Raw genomic sequence first — 18,768 nt, forward strand, 5'->3', positions numbered from 1 at the left:
GTTGGCAAGTGGCAACTTTGACATATATCTTGACCCTTGCTTGAGTTCATCTTCTGTGTATATGTATATATAAAGATAAGAAACAAACATGATTATCAACTACAATTAATTAACTTTAACTGATTAGGTATAGCTAAAAGTTGATTTGTCACTTCATGTTTAGAAACTTATCAATCAAATTCATTAATAAATAATGGAACTATAAAAAAAAGATTAAAAAGAAATGAACAGTGTGCTGCACATATAGTATACTAGTTGCAATACTGACCATACCAATGTAAGCCTGGCTGACACTAGAAAATATTGCATGAATGAATGAATTAAAACCAGCAGCAGCACGTACAAACAGCACAAGCTGAGCTAAGAGAGAATCCCAAAAAGCAAGGGCAAAGCAATATCTTGAGTTTCAAGCTTCAGAAGAAATGGCCTGAGCCAGACTCATGTCGAACATGTATGTATATAATATATACTCGCTCTTTATATCACAATCCTCCCCACATATATCCCATGCACACGCAAAGATTAAAGAAAAGCTAGCAATCATAACAGCCAAAAGGCCCCTCCAATTCCTTCTTTCTAACTCCATTTCCCTCTTCTACTTTCTATACTCTATACTCAAAACAAGCCAATAAAAGAAGGAGGAAGAAGAAGAAGAAGATATTTCTAGCCTTTATAGCTTTGTGTTTTCTTAGCTATGAAAGTTCCCGTTTCATCCTCACAAAACAACAACCATCGTCAATCTCAATCTGCAAACCTGAAAAACAGCACCAACAGCCGAAATATTGGTTTCCATAACAGCAGTAGTGCTCCAAACTTGTGCTACGAGCCTACCTCAGTTCTTGACCTCCGGCGAAGTCCCAGTCCAGTGTCTGGCAAACCGGCGTCTGGACCTGAGCATCATCATTCTCTAGAGTGGGATGAGCATGTCCTGCAGAATTTTGATTGGGATTTTATCATGAAAGAATTAGACTTTCATGAGGATTCCACTCCTACGCTAAAGAACATTCCTCAAGTCAATTCTTGCGAGTCCATAATCCACAGTCATAATAATCTCCAGGAGTTCACAGCGCCTTCCAATAACGATCCTCCTCATTTGCTTCACCATCCTGATTTCAATGATATATGCTTCAACATCCCAACTCAAAAATTGAATTCTCTTGATTTATCTCATAATATTGGAAATTGGAGCAACTTTGGGTTTGATCTTATTCAAGAGCTTATCCGAGCAGCAGACTGTATCGACTCCAGCGAAATACAACTTGCCAACGTGATATTGGACCGTCTCAATCACCGTCTACAATCACCGGTCGGAAAACCACTTCAAAGGGCTGCTTTCTTCTTCAAAGAAGCTCTCCAAAATCTACTCGCCGGTTCACCTCGGACGCCAACTCACCCAACCTCGTGGTCAGAAGTTGTCCAAACTATAAAAGCTTATCAGGACTTTTCAGGTATTTCTCCTATTCCAATGTTCAATCACTTCCCCGTAGACCAAGCAATCCTCGAAACCCTAGACGACTCTCCTCCTTTTATTCATGTTATAGACTTCGATATCGGTCTTGGTTGCCAGTACGCATCTTTCATGAGGGAACTCGTTGGGAAAACCGATCATTTTTGTAATAAGCTCACCTCCCCAGTTCTTAGAATCACTGCAGTAGTTACAGAGGACTACGCTATCCAAACCCAGTTGATCAAACAGTGTCTATCCCAATACGCCCTTGAACTAAAGATCAGGTTCCAGATTGAGTTTGTTCTTACTCGTACTTTCGAAATGGTATCATTCAAATCAATAAAGTTCATTGAAGGAGAGAAAATTGCCATTCTTTTATCTTCAGCCACCTTCCGTCGTCTGGGTTCAAGCAATAATAACATCAACTCTTTTGTGACTGATATCCGGCGAGTCTCGCCGGAGGTTGTTGTCGTTGTAGATAATGAAGGATGGGGAGAGTCTGAACCGGCGTCGTTTAGGAGGAATTTTGTTAATGGTCTTGAGTTTTACTCTATGATATTTGAGTCACTTGATGCTGCAGCAGCTGGTGGTGGAGAGTGGGCTAGGAAAATAGAGATGTTTTTGTTGAAACCTCGGATCTTTGCTGCGGTTGAAGGGTGTGGGAGAAGGGTGTCGCCGCCGTGGAGGGAGGTCTTCTGTGGGGCGGGAATGAGGGTGATGCCGTTTAGTCAGTTTTCTGATTTCCAAGCTGAGTCTTTGCTTGGGAAGGTGCAAGTTAGAGGATTTTATGTGGCGAAACGACAAGCTGAGTTGGTGCTGTGTTGGCATGAGAGACCCCTCATCGCCACGTCAGTATGGAAATGTTAGAAATTAATTAATATTGGTCGGGCTTTATCATTATTATGATGTGATAATTAGTTAATTAATTAATAGTTTTAGGGGTGTGTTTGGGATGTAATAATTATGTATCATCCCAAATGCCAATTTGTTCTTTTTTCTCCTTTTTCTAGTTTTATCTTTTCTCTTTTTTTGTCGGTATGATCTGATGCTAGAAAGTGAGGCTCGGTAGCCACCATTCTTAGTGTTTTAATCTTCCGGTTTCACAAACTTGTTTTAAATGTAAAGTCACTTACAAAAAATTAAAAATAAAATTACCCAAATTATAATCAAGCTAGTAAACAAAAATTAACACATGATTGTGAGTCCAAATGACACGATCATATATCTCCTTTTAATCTTCAATTATGTATGTAAATAGTAATTCTTTCATCTCAGAAATTAGATCATTTTTAATTGAAAGTATGTATTAATTTTTATTGTTATTATTATTATTATTTAAAAATATATTTATTAGATTTTTATAAAAAATTTATAATTTTAAAATATAAAATGTGAAAGCTAATTGTATATGATAATATTACGTTAATCACTGAGAAATATATATTTAATAATTATTTATTAGAAAATTAATAATTAAAAAATAATTGACTTGTTTTAACAGAATATCAAAATATGTAAATATCATTTTGTATTTAGGTTGGCGTGGCAATAAAATTATATAAATATATTTTAATAAAATATAATAATTAAATATAAAAATATAAATTTAAAATATTAAAGATACATGTAGAAAGATTATACTTTATATATAAATATTGACATATGTGTCGTCCATTTAAACTTGAAACATAACTTTTCTAACAAGTAAGAGTCCATATTATTAATTACAAAACATAAATAGCTTGGAAAATATTGAAAGAAGTTATGTAGTTTCTTGAAGATAAATTATCATAGATAACAATAATTACTTTATTAAAATAAAAAATAATTTTTATATCTTGAATTCATGCCCACATTTATTAAATTCTAATTGTCAATTGAGGATATTTTTATAAAGTGCACTATTATTGACAATTTCTTTTTTCAATTACTATAAAGTGCAATATTATTTACTCGCTTTTAAGATTTTATAATTTTAAATAATATATATTTAAATATAAAAAATCATATTAAATTTAAATTTGAATGTGAAATTTTTTAAATTCAATTAAACTCTTAGAGAGACAACAATAGATAATAATATGTTTTAAATTTTGCTATTATAGGATAAAAACACTTAATAAAAATTAGTATTTAAGAAATTACAGAATATAATTCTTGAATGAAAATATAATTAATAGAAATGATTGTTTAAACTAAAATTTTGATATGTGTTTGACTAGTTTATTAGTATTTTATCACAAAAATAATTATTATTTCTATATAAAATCACTTTTAAAATATCGCATATTTATTATATTTTTAGCATGAATTATATATATACTAACTAATAAGTCAAATTAATGGGTTCTAGTGTAAAAAAATGAATCAGTTAACTATACCCTTAATATTAGATTATAAATACATATCAAATTATCATTAATTGATAATGTATATTAGCTTTGTAGAGTAAAATAATATTTATTTCAAACTAGAAACAATAGTTATTGGTAAATAAATAAATAATAGTAATTGTCAGATAAACTATTTATTACTCAATAAATTTCGATAAAAAATATATATTTAAAATCTTATTCCAAGTGAAAAATACATAAGAGCTAATCCTAAGTGAAACAATTTTTTGAAATTGGTAACATGTATATAAATTGTACTAAAACGCGAAATTTCCTTGCAGAAAACCGCCAATTAGTCCGCTGTTAACTTATTATAATTCTGTAATAATTAAAAACACACTCTCTTTCTCTTCGCTGATTTTAATGGAAAATGGCTTTTCTCGGATCTAATATACCAAGCGAGGTTATCCTCTTCACTTTCTCCTTTAAATTCACCGTCTTAAATTATTTATTTTCTCTGTGCGTTAATTACCTCTAACAATAATCTTGATTCCCTTTAATTTTGTAAATTTTGAGGTTCGATATGCATCGATTTTTAACTTTCTTAATCTTTATTGATCGAAATAGAAATTTTTAGGAAAACCTAGCATTTCGTTATACGAGTAGTAAAGTTAGAATCCTTGGTGGAAAACAGGAAGTGTCTGTATAATTGTAGGTCTGTAAATCTTTGTTTCGGAATATTGAAAAGTTTCAATTCTCTGTTCTTAGTTTCAATCTTTGGTATTTATTTTCGGAGTCTATACTATGTGATGCAGGTCGGATTGCGGTTGCTTCTTTGCCCACTTGGATCCAACATTGTGATTCGAACAGCATGGTGAGCTTTTGATTAGTGTGTTCTTCTCCTGTTTACTCTTTGCTTCATGTGTTTTTTTTATTTCTTTTTTGTTTCCAATTCCTGTTCTTTAGATTTGATGCAAAAACTGATACTGTGCACATATTATATGCCCAGTATAATAATAAATAGTGTACATTTGGTCATGCAGCTGTTCAGTTGGGGTCGTATTACCTGTGTACTCCACGTTGAAGGCCATTGAGAGAAAAGATCAAAATGAGCAACAGAAGTGGCTAATATATTGGGCAGGTTAGAATTATCACTATTATTATTTGAAGCGTGCAGTTGAGTAGCCTCAGGATAATGGCGATACATGTTGCTTGCCATTTTCTGTCATATTTCCTGATTTTTCTCCTGTTATTTCAGCATATGGTTCTTTCAGCCTCGTGGAAGTGTTTACAGATAAATTGCTCTATTGGTATGGTTCTGAACCCCTTAAGTGTTTTAGTTCTGAAGTTTATACAATCCCATTTGCTTGCTTGAGATGAGTTTTGTCTAATGATATAAAGGCAACATATGAATTGAGAAATATTCAAACCTGTGCCCAAAATAACTACTCTCTCATATGCATGTTTGCTTTATACCCATACATTGTGTCATTACTTGATCAATGTTTTGCTTTCTGCAGGTTTCCTATGTATTATCATGTGAAATTTGCATTTCTAGTGTGGCTTCAGCTTCCATCAACTGATGTAAATATTAATACTGAATACATTCTTTTTTAATAGCACTATTTCATCTATTTATTCCATTTCTTTTCTATGTTTCGGATATAAAATTGTTAAAGGCATTGCTTTGTTAGAAACTCTGAGATGCTTCAAAAGCATATAGGAGTTACTGGGTAAGGGTATAAAGCTAGACATTTTTGTTTGACATTTTGCAAAATAATAATTTTCATTTGAGGAAAAATTGTTGCTTTCCAACTTGAACTCAGACTTCTTTCAATTCTTTGTTGTTCAAGTAAGCTTTTTAGTGTTGATTTCTGATTGGCAGATTTTAAATAGAAACATTATGACTTCTGTTTTGACACATTGGCCTCTTAAATTCATTATCGTGATGGGATGGTCAGTGTAAATGTCCATGCTTTGTTTTAATGTCTAACACAATCAGTGAGATGAAAACACTGTTATTCATCCTTTCTTTCAGCATTAACGCTGACGTTAGTTGTAACAATTTCATGACATCTTTGGCATGTGAGCTCCTTGTATTTGATCTTTCAATTACTATCAGAATAAAGGCATGTCTCTTCTTCCATGCGCCTTTAGTCCCGCGGGTGATCCAAGTGAGTTGTTTTGAAATTTAATTTCTTCAATGAGATTCAAGGTTTGACTTGATTTGCTTCTAGTACCTAATTTGTGTACATCTTTATGATGAATTGTGTATTAAGACATGGGATGAGTTCATGATGAGTTGGTTCATTTATTGTCAATCAGGGAGCAAAGCAAATATATACAAACCACCTGCGTCCATTTTTCTTGAGGCATCAAGCTAGAGTTGATATGCTTATGGGCTTTGCATATGATGAAATGGTATGTTTCTACATTCCTTTTCTTGTAGTTGCCTGAATTTTCAATGCAGGGCAGTATATTCTAGATTATGAAAATGTAACATAGCTTTTGACCAGATTCTTACTTCCCACTGATGTTGGTAAGGATCCTATGTTCTTATCATGTCTTGGCTAGTTAGTATAATTTATGATATTTAGATTTTGAAATTGTGATATACATGTTTTTACTTCTTACACTAATGTTTGTCAGGTCAAATTTGGGATATTGTGTTTGAGCACATTATTTGTAATGTAAATTCCTCTTTAGTTATGAAAATGCAGATTTTTTAGGCCTTTTCTAATTCAAATTTGCAGGGTAAAATTGTCAGCACTCACCGAGCAGAAATTGAATATGCTAAGGCTGTACTCTTGAAGATTATGGGGCCAGGTTGGTATGCCCAGTTGTATGGCTAGATCTTGATTTGATTAAGCCGTATTTTGGCCAGTATTGAAATTTTATTATTCTTGTTCCTGGAGCAGCTGGTCAGACGAGAAATGGTGCACCTGATAACTCAGGAGAGTTCCCTGCAATTGAACAGGATACAAGAACAAGCACAAATACTGAGTCGGATCACGGTGATTAACTCCATTTGCAATGTTTCTATGAGATGATAATCCTATTCAAATTCTACATAACTCCGTATCAATCAAAGGTAGTACATGCGGTAAATCAGCTGATAAAAACCTGTCCGCATTCTTGTCCATAGTAGTGCATTTTGTATGTGGGAATCAAGGATTACGTGTATCTACAAGTCCATTAGTGATTTTTCTTTTGTTTTTCTTGTGATATTGTCCTCTTCATTGACGAGTCTTGATGTAAAATGTATTTTGGTTTGCATGCTGGTGCAATATTTGGCGGCTCATTGGCTGTTTCTCGAAATGTCAAAATCATATACACGATGATGAGGCCTGAAAGGGGGAAACATTTGAAATATTCAAGCACTTTTCTATCTTCAATATCTTTTAGCACTTTGCTGGCTTCTATCTTCCCAACCGCTCCAGAAACATTTCTCCTTTTTGCTTTTTTCCTTTTGTAGTTTAAATCATTTTGCCGTCCACAAAAGGCCTTTGTTGATCCATTAACTGGGAAATTTTGGCCAACAGATGTTTCGATAGAATCTACACGTGGATAGAACTGATAAACCAGCAAGGCTCCTACCAACACAGACGAAGAAAACAGTATGATGCTTTATATATTCTTAACCAAATCGATCAATACATGATACAACATGCGAATAAAACCACTCGCAACTCGGGTTAAAGTTTTTGTAAAAATAAATGTTACAGTTAAATCTAAGGGGGTTAAGGGTGTAGATCAGTAAGGAAGCCAATGTTTCTATGCTCAATTATAGGTAGCCATAACCTACTTCTAACTTCAAGGTCAAGAAAAATTCCTCATTTTGTTTCCTCTTGACTGTTTAACTGTTTCCTTCGTCGCCACGAAACTGAACAACTGAAGAGTGGTTGCTTTGTTCAAGGTTAGCCACTGCATCTGGGCCGTACAACCGTGTTAATTCTTCCTGTTATGGCAAGGATACCACTTAGCTATTAGGTAATGAAAAAGAAAAAGAACATAATAATCTTATGTCCAGTATGCATGGGAATGGGAATAATGGGGGCGTTAAATGAGAATTATGGGCAGCATCTGAAAAGAAGAAACCTTAATAGAATCATTTTCAGATTTGAGTTTATCACATTCCTCAGAAAGCCTCTGCAGTTCATCTCTAAGATTTCGATTGTCGGTGGTCAGAGTCTCTACCCTGGCTTGTAGCTCTTCACACTCCGCCTGGTTAGGATGATAACCAAAGCAAATAGAATTAAAAATTTAGAAAGAGATGTCAAATGTCTTGCATGACTAATATAAGGAAAAACACTCCAAAAGTTTTGATTGCTTCGGCTCTTTGACCTTTTAAAGCAAAAGAGAGAACCATGAGTAGTTTTAACAGCTCAAGCTACTCCTTCCTTAAACAGGATAAGCAATAATTATGTCGAATCCAAAACAAGATTAGACCTTCAACTTGACATACACCAGTTCTAAAAACTGTAGAAGCTCTTGAATGCTTTCCCAGACTAGAAATATCTTGCCGTATAAATTTTCAGGAGAACATGTCAAGTGTCTTAAAGGTAAGCCCCATTTTGCCTTGGAGTGGGACCTGCTTTCAGGATGGCCAACATGGCCTTTTCTTCCACTATATTTTTATCTTTCCGGACGACCTCATCCCAAATCATAAATATATATACACTATCATATATGAAGAAATGAACATCCAGAGACCGGAAAACTATAAACTACAATGGTACCTGCTTACGTAATCTTGATCTTCTGGCTGACTCCCTGTTAGATTGCTTCCTCTTCTGTCTTTTCAATTCACGTTCATCCTATCACCAGAAGGAAAACCCATAATCAGGTGGAAGGAGAAAGATTAGACGACTTCCAACGGCAACCTAGCCTCTTTTATCAAGGGAAAAAATGAAATTCCATGATGCAGAACCAAGAAAATATTGTTTGGTTGTCGGACAACGCAGACAGTATTTTATACATAAAAGAAAAAATCGCAATACAGACCCTTAAATTATTAAAGAATTATTAAAGAAAAAAATGACGACACTTGAGAAATGCAAGTTCCGTACTTGAATCCACTGTTCAGGCATTATTGCAGGAACAATTCCTGATGAGCCACCAGATGCATTTGGCCTAATTTTTGTAGCTCCAGGAGCAGCAGCAGGAGATGCATTCCATAGGTCCATACCAATATTTAGATTAGTCGCAGGCATAGACACAACAGGCTTCCCAGGCACCGAAGCTCCAGCAGTGTTATTTTGTGCATTGGCTGCAACAAAGTCAATGTGGTTACAGAGAAATCAGAGAATATAAAACTGGAACCATTTGGGATAAAGACAAAACAGATACCATCTGCAAGCATTTGATCAAAACTTCCCTTCTTATTTGCAGCAAAATCCTGCAGAAATTAGGGCAGATAGACATTGGAAAAAAGAGCATACAATTAGTTACCACTTTCCATTAACAGGTCAAGACATAATAATGATTGTCATTCCAACTTTATTCAAGGTTTGTATATGCACATCAATTGAATAAAATAAGTTTCCAAGTTTGGAACTTCACTAGAATCATTTGAATGAATTAGGAGGACACAAAAGCACGTTTGAAGGCAAATAACAACAATAGATCGCCATATACCTGATGGTTATTGTTCTCATCACTTGCATCTGAGGAGCCATCGCTACCACTTTCAGCACTGCAAGTATGTATTTCATTATTAGACAAAAGCAAAAGCTCATGATATGGAAAAGTATATAAATCAATATTGTTACATGAGAAGCATGTAAAAGCATATAAAGAGCTTAGCAATAAAGTTTGGCTACACCAACCTTTGGGAGGCACCATCATTTCCAGAACCTGAAGTTGCCTTTGCACTCTCACCTGCCTTGCCCACTACATTGCCCTTAGATTTTTTCACTGAAGCCTTTTCCCTTCCATCAGGACCCTTACCTTCATACTCTGTATTTGCTTGTGCTGGATTTGGTGGCTACAAAAGCAATGATCAACCATATAAGATAGCCAAATTAACACTTTAGCACTATACTAAGACTGGAATGGTTCCAAAATGTAATGGTTACACATGCCAAATTTTATACTAATCAACTACATGAGTATAAATTTAATACTACCGTGGCCATATTAGGATGGGCATATACTCCCCCAGCAGGATATAAAGCTGGATACGGAACTGGGGTCCCATAGGGTGGCATTAATGGATGCTGAAAATTTGTCAACAGAAAAGGCAATTAAGAGACTCCTCCTTAGTAAGAATTTCAGAAAGACACATATTGCCAGATTTAACATTGTATCTTCTTATAAAAAATGTGGTTATTTACCTGGCCTCCCCAAAGATAAGGGTGGGGAGTTGGAGATGGAACAGTTGATGCAAAAAAAGGAGGAGTGGCTCCAGCACCATAATAAGCCTACACAAGTAGCTGACATGTAAGCATTTAAGTTTTACTCATTCATGCTAAATAAATATAAGGATTTGATAAATACAAACCTGCATAGAATTTGACCAATCAGGATAGGCGGGTGTTGGTGGTATTTCCTATAAACATCAATAAAGATTAGTAAATTGTGCACAGCATATTGTGTGTAACAGACGTGCATGCATGTGCGCACACACAGACACGCACACGCAGAGTACCTGAGCTGAAGATGGTTTGGAAGGCTTAGCAGGTGTGCTCTCTTCCCCTGTCCCCATTCAAATCAACTCAATAAGCACCCTTCAATCCAACACTTTACTATCGCTTTCTTGTATATTCTTAGCAGTATCTATGAAGAGCCTGAAGACATCATGGAATATAACCATGTCTGTCAGAAATCAAAAAGTTGTATCATAAAAATTGCTTGTTACTGCCATTGTTGACAAGAACAGAAAGCAATTATTTAGCACATTATATATATAATAGGATACCACGGCCTCTTTAAATTCTCTCTTCTTTTTCTATTTATTTCTTGGGTTAAGATGGTAACCTCTCAAGTGATATTACAGTATGCTCTTTGTCTGCCGACACTGTTCAACGCAAAAATCTCCAAAGAACTGATCAAAATGGAGCCTTTTAAAGCTTCAGCAGCAAGCCAAATTGTGGAAAAAGCATTACTTAAAATACACTTTCCAACTTATACCCGGTTTTCCTACAGAGTAATATTCACTTTTCAAGCAAAATGTCATAGACAAATCAGCTCTTCCCCCGCCACCCTTCTTCTTTTTTTTTCCTTTCACATATAGAAAATGAATCTGCTCTTTCGTCAGGTTGCACTAGTCAGACTAACTGGATGCAATTGAAATGTGAAAGAAATGGCAACACAGCAAACAGCTTGATAATATTATTATGTGCTTCATTTTATTGTTCCAGTACAAATAACAATAAACCTAGCTGGCCACATCAGTAGTACTCTGGATACATAATCTCAATTTGCCATTTATTGACTGAGCATGAAGCCATCTTAAAACAAATAGTGCGATAAAGATGAACATGTTATAATTTTTAAGATCTTGGGCAAATATTTAAATCTGCCACCAATATTGAGTGGAATTGATAATATTTAAAGGAAAAATAATATCTTAGTACTATAGCCATGTATCCAGAAAACCCCCTTTCTTATGACCTAGCAGTCATTTTTACATGGCAATAATTCAGAGGCAACAAATTTCCATATATTATACTTGAACACACACCAAGTCATAATTATCATTGATTGAACAAACTATGGGAAGTCAGCATTATTCTTACTCTGTAATTTAAATAAACTAAAGCCAGTATGGAAAAGTCATTATTACAAAAGAATAAAAGCAAGAATCTCAGACTTTACCACACAAAATATTTCTCTGAGCTCGTGATACATAATGAATAAGAGATATTAGCTAGAACCAATTTGAAAAAGATTCATAAGTCATTTTTCAAGCTAGAATAAATATGGCTATATATAGCAACATATCCCTAACCTACCATTTAAATACATAAATTAAAAACTAAAACAAAATTCTAAACATTAACACCCAAGTAAAGCTAATGAAGCTTAAAGAAGTCCATATAAGCAAGTAAAGAACCAAATCAAACTATTCCATTTCACTTCAACAGACAAAAAGAAAAGGAAACCCAATTCAGCAAAAGGAGCAAAACAGCTAAACCGACAACAAAATATTTGGTTCCTTATAGTATAATTATTAGATCCCAGAATCATAAGTTTGTACAGAAAAAATAAAGAAACAAAGCTAAACAGAGGCATTTAATAAAAGATAAGCATGCAACCAAAAAAAAAAAAGAAAAATTAGTAAGAGAGAGAAAGAGAAAGAGAGAGCACCTGGTTTCATGGCGTGGAAGAAGAAAGAGTGATGTGGAAGTCCAAGTTGGAAACTTTATAAACACCCAAAACCAAAAACAAAGGAATAAGAAAAGGAGACACCTTTCTTCTTTTTCCTTTTATTTTTCTTGCTTCAAGATACTTATTTTCCCTTTTCCACCAAAAGAAAAAAACAAAATCCAACGGCTAAGACACAATCTTTAAAACCCCCTTAAAGAATATGCAACGTCGAAATCTATTATAGTTTCTATAATCTATCTCAGTTTCACTGTCTGTTTTGTCCCCGTTTCTGTTCAAGTCTTTTTGTTTGTTAGAGGCCCAAAAAGATTGGATTTTTCTTTTGGGTCTTAAAAACAAAAAGAGAGTGATGATGTGGTGAGGCGGTGGCCAGTGAGAAGGGGAGGTGGAGGTGGAGGTGTGAGCGGTGGAGAGAGATTAGGGTTAGGAGAGAGTGGAGGTGACACGTGCTGGAATGAGGGATACAGCTGTCCATATGTTACTGGATCAGGTTCTTTTTTAGTTGTATAATATATCTGTAGCTATGGATGAGTCTGAGTCATAATTGACAGCCACTTCTCTTTCGGATAATCTTTTCTACTAATTACATAATTTAATTAATTTTTTAATCTTATTACAAACTGTTGACTCACTAACATAAACATTAACTCAACTACTCTTCTCTCCTTTGTCTTCTGTTTTTATCTGTGCCACGTCATTTCTGTTATTCTTTTCCTTTCCACAAAGCAGAATTTTAGGGTTTTGGAAGATGGCAATGGCATGGGACCTTCTGTTTGGCAGAACTGAAATGAGTTTCAGATTTTATTATTATTTTATTTTCCTAATAGTTTTCCTCGAAAATTTCTGTTGTTTGGCAATTTTTGATATAACATGAAATTCATGATATTTTATTCTCGAGAGTTAGAAAATTTTTAATTGAGATTTTTTATTCTCATTTATAAAAATATTATTTTATAGTGAATAAAAAACAGCATTTAATAAAAACTGTGATTGGATTAGCATATACAAGAATTCAAATGTACCATTCAATTCTAATAACTAAGTGCTTACCTTATTATAATACCACTAACAAAAGATTTGAGCTTGAGAATCCTCTTTCCTTGAATGTTTCAGAATACAATTTCACCAGTCACCACTAACCCTAACTTGTTTTCTTTTAATCAAACTTATAGCAAAAGGGCATGACAGAAAACTTGTAGCCTCTGTGAACTGAAAATGCCACAACCATCAAAACATACATAGCTTGTAGCAATAACAATGTAAGAAAGCTCTTTAAAGCTTATAGATAACTGAGTGTATATGATCAAAGATAAAATGAGTGTATATGGATTAGAAGGAATCAAATTTAATATTCTCACCTTCATGAACTATTCACTTATGATGACAAGCGAGACATCATCATCTTTAAGAATAATGCCAAAGGGAGGGCACAGAGAGCAGCATAACTGATTTAGAAATTAACAGGAGAAACCAAAAAGGACCTAAAAAGAAATCAACTTTTTTTTTCTGTTATTCTATTGTATGAGTTCTGTGTAAACAGCCTATCTTCTACCCAAGCTATCTAGTGACAATTGAGGGGAAAACAATTGATTATGTACATTAAACTCAAACCTAATCGGAGCCCTTATAACCGCCAAAACATGTTCTTTGTCTTGCCACAATGTTATTCTGATAAGCAGCTGTCAAAACATACAAGGAAACTTGGTGAAGAGCTCTTGCGTTTCTTCATCCTCTCATCAGATTTCTTAGTCACATGGCTACTGTCCTCGAGATCTTCTCCAATCTCCATTACTATGGGAGGTGTCATCTCTGCAGGCCAAAGGCTGTGCATGAAATTTGTAAGATATTTCGTTATCTCTGTGAATTCTGGCCGAAGAGCTGGGTCCTCTGACCAACAAGATTGCAAGAGAGTGGCTAATTCCTCTGGAACATTTTCCAAGCTAGGCCTTTCATTCTGCAAGTGAGAGAAGAATCATTGATATAGTTTGCTCATTGTATATGGTTTGGGGAAAACCAAATACATAGAAAAGGACAAGTACTTGTAATGGTTAGTAGTTTCTTTATTAGGAGAAAGTTGGACAGCGTACATTGGCTGCAGCAGCATATGCGACTGTTATGTTATCCCTTCCCTTGAATGGAGCTTTGTTTGTGAGCAACTCCCAAAGAACTATTGAGAAGCTGTACACATCCACCTTGTGATCATAGTGTTTCTTCATTCCAATTCGAAGTGCTTCTTTGCTGAATAGCTAATTTGGAAAACAGATAGAAGCAGACTTGGTAAAAAGATCCGTAGTATGCAAAACCTGAAACCAAGAAAGTAAACATACCTCAGGAGCCATCCATCGGTATGTGCCAGCTTCACAAGTCATTTCATTCATTATCTCCTCTCTGGCGAGCCCGAAGTCAGCCACCTTAATTTGTTTCCTGTCATCTGTGAGAAGCAGATTGCCTGAGAAAGCCACAAAGATTCTGTAATTATTTGATAAAAACAAACAAGGTTTCAACAATTATGGTAATTGCCCAAAGATTCATTGAAGGTTACACAAAGTCAACACAATAATTATTGAAATAGATATATATTAAATCCTGTTTTAAATTCTAGGCATAAACTCATTCCACATGGGGAAATTTTGTAGTTTGTTTGGCTCGGACTATGCTGCCTCCCACATATGTTAGCAAAACAAACATTTAGGATGAGTTCATTGGTGCTCTTAGTTTCATTTTAGGAAACAAAGGCGGATTTCAAAATTTACATTTCATCTATTTCGGAAAAAACTAGAAGTGCTAACTCGACAGACACAATTAATCCAGACCCAGATTGACTTTTGCATGACCAATCAACTGCTATGTGCAATGAATGAGAACTATTAAGATGAAAGGAAAATGGAATTACTAGGCTTCAGATCTCGATGAATGATGCCATTGTCATGCAAGTACTCCATAGCTCGACATATATCCAAAGCAAAGGTTATAGCAAGTCTAAGATCCAAACGCTTAGGGCGGATGCTCCACAAATACTTTTGTAGTGTATCACCTCTTAGAAGTTCAGTAATCAAGAACATAGCCGGTTCCACAGATGCACCAATTAACTGGTTTTGCAAAACAAATCTTAATCAGGAGCAGGGAGATTGATGATCAAAATTTTACATACAATATTAAAAAACAAAATAGGAATTGAGTGAGTACCAATATGTATTGAAGATCTAAATTTAGGTAAAGCATGTTAAACATTAATTTATTTCAGTGAACCTGAAGCTCTACAGAAAGCAGAGACATTAATGATGTAAAATTACTTTTAGACATTGGACGACAAAAGTCTAAATTACTAAGATTATGTGCAACTTAAGATATTATAAGCATTTTTGTTTGCAAAAGGGAATGGATAGATAAGTAGAAGTAGAACTAAGAAATATAAAAGGGTAACATGCCTGCAAAAATATAAAAAGGAAACATGCCTAATCATAAAAGTTAATAACCCATTATAGATGACTGCTAATCTTCTGGAAAACATAAAGTGATACAAATACTTATCCTTAAATAATACTAGTATAACCTGACTATTCAGTCAGGGAAGCTAAAAATAGAAATCTTTAAACAAAGATGTAACCTGACTTTGTTTAGACTTCAATCACTAGGGACTTAGAAGAGCATAATAAAGAAATGGATGTACAAAGAGGGGAAAGAATATTGGTGTATTTAATAGCTGATATAATTATTCCTCGAAAAACTAAAAGAGCAGTTATAATTAAATACCTTCACAACATTTACATGCTTCATCCTAGATTGCAGTACAACCTCCCTCTGAAATTTCTCCTTGTGTTCAAGAATTACAGCTGATGTTTTCATTGGCTGTATTATTTTCACCGCGACAGGTTTGGATTCAAACCTAGAAGCATATTCCATAATTTTATTAACATCATAAATCCAAGATAACAAGTAAGTTCTTCAACTAAGGCTTAGTACAAAAACTCAATGTTTACAAGAGAAGGTACAACAGGTACATGTACAACAAGCACATATTTCAAGTTTATCTTATATAATAATGATTTCAGCACAAATTTGTAGAAAGTTTTATCATCTTCTGCCATGTCTTCACTGTTATAAGACAGAGTAATCGCAGTTCATTAAGCATCCGAGCATAATCCTGTTTAGGAGTCTTTTGTGTATAGCTAATATTTTAACTCGGAATATTATCAACCAGGAAAGAAGATCGCATTTGGCCACTTGCACCAAGCAACCACATACATCTTATCAGAAGAATTTATTCTTATTATTGATCTTGTTTGCTATTGCACATTCAGAAAGGTGCTTTATCATTTCTCAGACCTCACTAATAATGTATTCTGTCTCATTACATATGGACAATTTACCTAGCTTTTCAAGATTTATGCATCTTGACTTCTTAAAGCAATTTCAAGTTCTTGCATGTCATTTATAATTTTCCCCTTTACTAGTCTCACATGCTAATCTAACTATAATCATCATTCAGACACAATTTCAGCAACCTGGCTAACAATGAGCCATAACTGGCCTCAATATTTTGATCATATTTCATATTATTAATTACATATAAAATAAATACGTGTACTACTACTTCCCCAAACCTAAACCCCATAATGTGATGTCAACAAGCGCCACGAGTAATCAACCCTAGGGTTGAAGTGGTAAGTGTTTGTTAGACATGCATTATGCCAAATACATCCTTGAGTTCCCCTTAATAATAGTTGGTACCTACCTTATATAAGCATCTAGTTTCCTATTTTGACATTCATAAAAAGATTTACTTTAACGGCCTACATTTTGTCGTTTATTAATTAACAAATACATCATTCAGAATGTCAATAAATGTCCACAATCTCAAAGCAAACTCATAATAAGAGGTAGGAAACTCACCATAAGCTCGACTAATGGATATTGCGGCTCGCAATATTATTATCTATGTACTTGTCAAATTAATTACTCTTTTTAAATGAATTCTGTTCCCTGAAAGCAGAGACTACGTATGGCAATGATTGTTTTGCCAGCTCCAAATGGAGTCATATAACATGGGAGCTGCATTGGCAGTTTGCATAAGGACAACCACAAAATTTCTAGCAACTAAGATACTAAAATCATATAAGAAAACTCCGGAATAGCCAAGTTAGAAACTTCGAATGCCGTCCTATACTTTTGTATACTGACAAACAAACCATAAGGTCGAAATTGTCTGCAAGAAATTTATGGACACGCCACATGGAGTCAATTAGAGTGCTCTCCACATATAAAGTTAATCCAGATGATCCATTTTCATATATTTGGTAATGCGCCGGACAAGTCTAAATCGTGTCTGGAATGGAATGACACATTCATATTCATATAACACGGTGCATAGACACGTGCATAACAGTGAATTGCATAAATTAATTACATATCAGATATCAGATCCATATTTAACGAACATGCTTGAAGGCAATCAGTTTTACAAACAATCTAAGAAAGCAACAGCAAGCCTAGTCCCTAAATCTACAAGTTGGTACCAGCCCTAGAGCTCTTACATCACAAAGTAATGGATCATATTGACTACTTGCTTTACTTTTAAATAGTGAACAAATGGAAATAGAAAAATAAACAAAGCTTTTAGAAGGAAAGCAGAAAATGTATATACAACCAGGAAAATGCAACCCTAGCACCTGGGGCATTCTAAAACATACACAACATTCAAGAATTTGAAGATTTCACTTAAAATCAAAATGCAGCATCCTAGTATAATCCTAACTTACAAAAATAATTTCTTTGTGCAGAAATGAACCCAAAATCTTATAAAAGAACAATTCTTGAAGTTGCAGTTAACTAATTACACAGAAACAACAACCAACAGAAAACAATTCTAAACCCACTAAGGTTTATCATTCCAAGAACAGAACCCGTAATTCAAATACCAAGAATAAACCTGAAAAAACAAAAGAACCCAATTCAAAAGACAAACAGAATCACCCAAGAAAATCAAAAAACAAGACGTGAAAACATGCAAACAATGTGGTTGACCTAAAGGATAGAAAGAAAAAAGGAAGAGCAAAAGAGCCTTTAGCTTTTAGAGTGCAAATAATAGAAAGAACATACTCTCCTTCATAGACAAGAGAATAAGAGCCTTCAGCTATTAATCTACGAACAAGAACACGACGAGGATCAATCAGCAAGCTTTCATCAATGTTGAAAACGAAGTCGTTTCGTAAAACAGCATTGATCTCTTCTTCCTCATCATCTGCATTATACATTGTTAAAGTTTTGATCTTTCCTTGGTTGAGCCTTTGGTCTTGCAATTGCATTACACAGTAATTCTTTAGAGAGAGAAAGAGACAATATAGAACAGAGTGTGTGTATATATATATCCTTTTTTTCTCTTTATACACAAAAGGAAAAACTAAACAGTATGTTCTTCCTTCTGTTTTTTTCTCGTTGAAAGAACATTAAGATAAAGAAAAAGAAAAAGAAAAAAAAAAAAAAGGAAATAGGAAAATTCAATTAAGGAAAGTTTTATTATTAATAAACATATTTGGGAAATAATTATGTTGCTTAATCTTCTAATTAACTTTAGTCTTTTTTTGGTGGAGCGGATGTTATATGACAGGAGAGTATCTCATTACGTGGCAAGATGTATTCTTTCATTGGTTTTTTTTTCCA

At 34.3% G+C, this 18,768-nt stretch overlaps 4 protein-coding genes across 9 annotated transcripts; 2 read left to right on the forward strand and 2 right to left on the reverse strand.

Annotated features, from left to right (window-relative positions):
- Positions 1-242: 242 nt before the first annotated feature.
- LOC8264193 (scarecrow-like protein 15) lies at positions 243-2,537 on the forward strand. The gene has a single exon (XM_002525062.4). It carries the CDS (start codon positions 695-697, stop codon positions 2,312-2,314), a length of 1,620 nt encoding a protein of 539 aa, XP_002525108.1. The 5' UTR covers positions 243-694; the 3' UTR covers positions 2,315-2,537.
- A 1,519-nt stretch (positions 2,538-4,056) lies between these two features.
- On the forward strand, positions 4,057-7,187 carry LOC8264192 (HVA22-like protein k). The gene is made up of 8 exons (XM_002525061.4): positions 4,057-4,243; positions 4,596-4,654; positions 4,824-4,921; positions 5,039-5,090; positions 5,301-5,364; positions 6,106-6,201; positions 6,534-6,606; positions 6,699-7,187. The coding sequence occupies exons 1-8, from the start codon at positions 4,211-4,213 to the stop codon at positions 6,800-6,802; spliced, it is 579 nt and encodes a 192-aa protein (XP_002525107.1). The 5' UTR covers positions 4,057-4,210; the 3' UTR covers positions 6,803-7,187.
- Positions 7,188-7,388: 201 nt separating this feature from the next.
- LOC8264191 (G-box-binding factor 1) lies at positions 7,389-12,465 on the reverse strand. 5 transcript variants are annotated; one of them, XM_025158428.2, is made up of 13 exons: positions 10,912-12,035; positions 10,759-10,825; positions 10,430-10,568; positions 10,283-10,330; positions 10,116-10,202; positions 9,909-9,998; positions 9,609-9,766; positions 9,418-9,475; positions 9,130-9,178; positions 8,850-9,049; positions 8,520-8,597; positions 7,879-8,004; positions 7,389-7,738 (listed from the first exon to the last, which is right to left on the reverse strand). In XM_025158428.2, the coding sequence occupies exons 3-13, from the start codon at positions 10,484-10,486 to the stop codon at positions 7,637-7,639; spliced, it is 1,053 nt and encodes a 350-aa protein (XP_025014196.1). In that variant the 5' UTR covers positions 10,487-10,568; positions 10,759-10,825; positions 10,912-12,035; the 3' UTR covers positions 7,389-7,636. The 5 variants fall into 5 exon arrangements, with proteins under 5 accessions (XP_025014196.1, XP_048232403.1, XP_002525106.1 ...); XM_048376446.1 differs by having other exon boundaries at positions 10,430-10,596; XM_002525060.4 differs by lacking the exons at positions 10,759-10,825; positions 10,912-12,035 and adding an exon at positions 12,091-12,465.
- Positions 12,466-13,585: 1,120 nt separating this feature from the next.
- On the reverse strand, positions 13,586-18,752 carry LOC8264190 (serine/threonine/tyrosine-protein kinase HT1). Of its 2 annotated transcripts, none has more exons than XM_048376444.1 (6): positions 18,208-18,752; positions 15,862-15,994; positions 15,002-15,197; positions 14,436-14,539; positions 14,196-14,354; positions 13,586-14,062 (listed from the first exon to the last, which is right to left on the reverse strand). In XM_048376444.1, the coding sequence occupies exons 1-6, from the start codon at positions 18,411-18,413 to the stop codon at positions 13,772-13,774; spliced, it is 1,089 nt and encodes a 362-aa protein (XP_048232401.1). In that variant the 5' UTR covers positions 18,414-18,752; the 3' UTR covers positions 13,586-13,771. The 2 variants fall into 2 exon arrangements, with proteins under 2 accessions (XP_048232401.1, XP_015578396.3); XM_015722910.3 differs by having other exon boundaries at positions 14,436-14,557; positions 18,208-18,749.
- Between the last annotated feature and the right edge of the window lie 16 nt (positions 18,753-18,768).

This window comes from Ricinus communis, chromosome 7 (genome assembly GCF_019578655.1).
Source record: "Ricinus communis isolate WT05 ecotype wild-type chromosome 7, ASM1957865v1, whole genome shotgun sequence".
Taxonomy (NCBI): domain Eukaryota; kingdom Viridiplantae; phylum Streptophyta; class Magnoliopsida; order Malpighiales; family Euphorbiaceae; genus Ricinus; species Ricinus communis.

Bases quoted from the DNA above. Each gene is read 5' to 3' on its own strand.
- LOC8264193 (XM_002525062.4), top strand. From the start codon at position 695: ATGAAAGTTCCCGTTTCATCCTCACAAAACAACAACCATCGTCAATCT.
- LOC8264192 (XM_002525061.4), top strand. From the start codon at position 4,211: ATGGCTTTTCTCGGATCTAATATACCAAGCGAG. The intron at 6,202-6,533 runs GTATGTTTCTAC...TCAAATTTGCAG, and splicing joins GCTTTGCATATGATGAAATG to GGTAAAATTGTCAGCACTCA. The intron at 6,607-6,698 runs GTTGGTATGCCC...TTCCTGGAGCAG, and splicing joins CTTGAAGATTATGGGGCCAG to CTGGTCAGACGAGAAATGGT.
- LOC8264191 (XM_002525060.4), bottom strand. From the start codon at position 10,486: ATGGGGACAGGGGAAGAGAGCACACCTGCTAAGCCTTCCAAACCATCT. The intron at 9,179-9,417 runs GTATATGGCGAT...TAATTTCTGCAG, and splicing joins ATGAGAACAATAACCATCAG to GATTTTGCTGCAAATAAGAA. The intron at 8,598-8,849 runs GTACGGAACTTG...TTCTGGTGATAG, and splicing joins TGCCTGAACAGTGGATTCAA to GATGAACGTGAATTGAAAAG.
- LOC8264190 (XM_015722910.3), bottom strand. From the start codon at position 18,413: ATGCAATTGCAAGACCAAAGGCTCAACCAAGGAAAGATCAAAACTTTA. The intron at 14,558-15,001 runs GTAATTCCATTT...TGGCTTTCTCAG, and splicing joins TCATCGAGATCTGAAGCCTA to GCAATCTGCTTCTCACAGAT. The intron at 14,063-14,195 runs GTACGCTGTCCA...TCTCACTTGCAG, and splicing joins CATATGCTGCTGCAGCCAAT to AATGAAAGGCCTAGCTTGGA.